This window comes from Papaver somniferum, chromosome 3 (assembly GCF_003573695.1).
Source record: "Papaver somniferum cultivar HN1 chromosome 3, ASM357369v1, whole genome shotgun sequence".
Classification (NCBI taxonomy): domain Eukaryota; kingdom Viridiplantae; phylum Streptophyta; class Magnoliopsida; order Ranunculales; family Papaveraceae; genus Papaver; species Papaver somniferum.
In genome coordinates this window covers 82,443,731-82,448,491 of record NC_039360.1, presented here as the reverse complement: position 1 = coordinate 82,448,491, position 4,761 = coordinate 82,443,731, and the positions used below count along the sequence as shown (strand labels likewise).

Below are 4,761 nucleotides of genomic sequence, written 5' to 3'. Positions count from 1 at the left end.
GAAGCTGTGTTAATAAATGAAATTAAGGCTTCAATATTTCTACGGGGCTCGTTGGAGAAATGGTTTGAACTCCTTTTAAGAGTTGATTACTCATTCGAAGGTTAATGTAGATTGTGTGTAAGTTGCTTATGTACCATTAATATCGGGGTTCTATGCCTTTGTAATCTTTTTTATTTCAATAAACAATTTTAACCATTCTCCTCAAATTTTGTCTTCATGTTTTGTATGTGCTAGTGAGCTTATCCAGTTATCTTGCCAAAGTCTGACTTAATTATTTTTTCGAATCTTCACCACAGTAAACTGCACAATTCCTTTCATGTTTTTTTTAGAAAATGGCCTTGTTTGGCAAAATTTATGATTATCTATTTACGATTATAGATAATCAAAAATAGATAAATGATTTTAGTATAATCATTTTTATAATAAATTTTCACAAACACCTTTATCAAATAATTGATTATCTTTAAAAAATGCTCCCTAAAAGTAGTGGAAAAAATAATGATTTAAAACTTTTTTCTAAGTTCCCTAGTGTTTTTTTAACCCTTTCTTGATAGTTTATAGAAAATAAGAGGAATAAACACAACTCAATTTTATTAAGAAAAAATAATTGATTATAATAATTTTTAAACAACTTTTTTTCTGTTTATGGAAATAATGGATTTTTTCAATTATGATTAAAATAAGCAATTATTATAATGGTTACCAAACGCATATAGAATCCATTATAATCTGCATAATGGATTATGGGATGATAATCCATATGTACAAATTCTTTCTTATGTTGAAAATTATTGACAACCGGAAGGATGAATCCATATTTAATCTTAGTCTTTTTTTTCTTATATCGCCACAACGTATTATTCTCTTCAATATACTTCCATATCCACTTTGCCTTTCGCGATCTATGCATAATTTTGAGATCTTGATTGGCCAATCCACCATATTTCATACGTATACATAGCTGATCCTTTGAATCTAGGTATCTTGCCTATAATTGCTTTCTCCCCCGACATCTAGTCCTAAACTTCTCCATATTGTCAATGCTTTTATCCAAATCTTTTTTGTTTTGATAAGCAAATAAATTAGAATAGCTTAAAGAATTATATTATTCGGATTATGCCCAAAGACAATATGCTTTAAAACACCTCACTCCAAATATGTAAGGCGAAAATGCTTAAACTTTTCTCGAACTATTTCCTCCAAGACACATCGGTAAGGTACTGATCCATGACGATTCCGTCCGGACCTCAAGCGAACCTAAGGGTTCAAGGCTCCACACAAAGTATTTAGATGGAGCTGCCACCTGGGGGTAAGAAAAAATCTTTATACCAAACTACGAATGTATTATTTTGATTTTTATTTTTGCTTTTGGGTATAACGGTAAAAATATGACTCAATTATCTTTTCGAATCTTTACTACATTAAAATGCATCTTTCCTTTCATGTTTTTAAAAAAATATGTAAACATCCTTTTCTATGTTGAAAATTATTGACAACCCGAAGGATAAATCCATGTTGTCTTAGTTTTTTTCTCTTATATCGCCACAACGTATCATTCTCTTCAGTATACTTCCATGTCCACTTTGCCGTTCGCGATTTATGCATAATTTTAAGATTTTGATTGGCGAATCCATCATATTTCATACGTATACATAGTTAATCATCTAAATCTAGGTTCATTACTTAAAATTCCTTTCTCCCCAGGCATCCAGTCCTAAACTTCTCAATTAGCCACTTATCGATGTTTTTATCTAAATCTTTTTTGTTTTGATAAGCAAAAAAATTAGAATAACTTAGAACTTGTTTGTTTGCAGCTGATTCGGCGTCTGAATCTGAGTCAACCCCTGACTCAGACCGAGTCAGCAGTCAGACCTTTTGTTTTCCATTTTGAGTCAGATCTGACTCGACCTCTGACTCAGACATAACCCCTGATTCGGACTCATTTGAGTCAGGTAACAAAATACCCCTGACTCATGGGACCAAACCACTGACTCACTTATTTCCGAGTCAGATGAGTCAGATCTGACTCAAAACAAACATATCGACTCAGATCCAGATGAGTCAGGTGATTTCACTCAGATCCAGATGATTCAGATCCAGACGACTCAGATGAGTCAGGAGTAAACAAACATGGTGTTAAAGAATTACATTGTTTGGATCATGCCTAAAGATAATAGTCTAAAGTATGCAGTAAAACACCTCACTCCAAAGATGTGAGGTGAAAATGCTTTATACCCGAAGTTTTCCCCCAAACTATTTTCTCCAAAACGTATTGCTAAGGTACTGATCCACCACGGTTCAGCCGAAACCTATCACGAAAACCTAAGAGTTCAAGACTCCACAAAGAGTATTCAGATGAAACCATGTCATTGGGACAGGAAATAGGAAAGGATTTCGGTGGATGTCAAGCAAAAGTGACCACGTAAAAATCTTTATAGCAAACCATGAATGTTATTTTTGCTTTTGGGTATAGCGGCTGTAGCCCCACTGCAATTTCCATATACTAACAAGTTAGGAATTATAGTTGGAAACATGGAAGGCAGAGTGACTAGTGAGTAGTGTCTGCAATATTCGGAAGTAAACCGAAAGTCTAGCACGAAAGTACAGCCTAACAGATCTCGCACGACAGTGGCCCTACAATATTGCCGTCCAATATGGAGCTAATCAAAGCACAACTCTTCAAAGAAACTACACGTATTGGGATCCGTGTTCTGCTCTTCCTTGCTAGCCAAGTCTATCCGTGGATAAACCAAAAAACTGGTTAAGCTTTTTAATGGATTTTAGACTTTTCAAAGGCTCTCAAGCCAGATTACGATGAGACGTGTCCTGAACCAACGAATCCTTGGTTGCGGCAAAACCATTAACAGGTCCACATATGGAACGCGAAGGCTTTGAGCGCGTTTTGACTTTGACAACTTGACTAAGATTCTTTGAAAAACTCCAACGCAAAACGCCCAGTCTAGAGAGATAAGAAGAGTTCAGTCACCTTCTCACTCTTTCCACCACTCTCCACTCTTTCCATTGACCGACTTCACTCCCACCAACTCAACTAAACGTGCCCTCATTAACCTCCTTCCCTTTCCGACGCAACTTCCACTTTTCTTCTCCTTATCCCCTCCATATAAATACACATCTCCCTCTTCATCACTCCAAGTACCTCACTCTCATTTCTCAATTCAACTCTCTCAAATCTTCTCATAACCACCACCACCGCTCCAAAACACCACCGCCCACCGCCTTCTTTTTGCATCTCTCCTTATACATCTCATCAATTATGGCACTTGAAGCTCTAACTTCGCCATCAACAATCCCGATTTATGAAGATGATCACAGTAACTATCTAGATCAATCATGGGCTAAAAGAAAGCGATCAAAGCGTAATATTCATCGCATGGAGAACAGTCATATTAGTAATCCGACTGAAGAAGAATACTTAGCTCTCTGTTTAATTATGCTCGCTCGTGGAAGTACCGACGACAGTAGTACTAACCTTCCTGTCTACAACAACTGCTATGCACCGCCACAAGCTCCGACTCTGAAGTTGAATTACAAGTGTTCAGTTTGTAACAAATCGTTTCATTCTTATCAAGCTTTAGGTGGGCATAAAGCTAGTCACCGGAAGCTCGTCGTGTTTGCTCCCGGATCATCATCACAACAAGAAGATCAGTTATCTACATCAACTACTACCAGTACTACTACAACTTCAGCTGCGAATATTTCATCAAGTGGTAAGACCCATGAGTGTTCGATTTGTCATAAGTGTTTTCCATCTGGACAAGCTTTGGGTGGACATAAACGATGTCACTATGACGGTGGGAGTAGTATTACTGCTACTACTGCTGCTAGTTCTGATGGAATGGGTTCAACTCAAACTCATAGAAGTAGTTCTGATTTTGATCTGAATTTACCGGCTTTGCCTGAATTTTGGTCTGCTGGTAACTTTGGGGTTCATGGGAAGAACAGCAAGTATCAGATTTTTGCTGATGATGAAGTTGAAAGCCCTTTACCTTCGAAGAAACCTCGTTTGTTAATGGATTCTTGTTGAAATTTGAAGAAAAAACAGAGATTAAAATTAGTAGATTTCTCACAAAATATATGTATGTAATATTTCTTTTTTTGTTGAATTATTGATTATTTTTGATCAATTTATTTTTTATTTTTTTTGGGGTTTATTGGATTAATTGGTTTTGTACAGATAATTAATTTTCTGAATTATTCATGAATATCAAAGTTTGGTAGAAAGTAATTAGTTCATACTTATTTCATTTACACTCTCTTTTGAGTGTTCTATTTGGATGAGCGGGCATCTCTACTCTGTTGTGAGCCGTGGCGCAGCATGAGACAACTGTGCTTAGTACTCCTCCTTTTCATCCAACTTTCATGGATGCTGCGTCTCGGTGACAGATATTTAGTTGGTCCTTTAGTTGGTTCTAAGAAAGGTCAGTTTTAGAGACAATTCGGCCCGTCTAGGACCAGAGTCTGAGTATCACACAGATATTTCGGCACGTCTTAGAGACTATTCGGCCCGTCTTGGACACCACACAGATATTTCGCCCGAAGAGAAGGGATTCGAACAACTGTAAACTGAAGGTGTTAAACAGTATGATAAAAGAAAAGTAAGTACAACACAAGTGAAGTGGCAAAAGATAGGTCCGAAGGGTGGTGTGATTTGCAGTATAGGGGATATACACAGCCGGCCGATGCTATGATCTGAAGTCTATAGTAGTGTTCAATGGCTTATTGTATTCTGATATTCGCATC

At 36.8% G+C, this 4,761-nt stretch overlaps 1 protein-coding gene across 1 annotated transcript; it reads left to right on the top strand.

The window, feature by feature from the left end:
- The first annotated feature begins 3,136 nt into the window (after positions 1 to 3,136).
- Positions 3,137 to 4,238, top strand: LOC113356662 (zinc finger protein ZAT10-like). The gene has a single exon (XM_026599867.1). The coding sequence runs from the start codon at positions 3,275 to 3,277 to the stop codon at positions 4,043 to 4,045; it is 771 nt and encodes a 256-aa protein (XP_026455652.1). The 5' UTR covers positions 3,137 to 3,274; the 3' UTR covers positions 4,046 to 4,238.
- Positions 4,239 to 4,761: the final 523 nt, after the last annotated feature.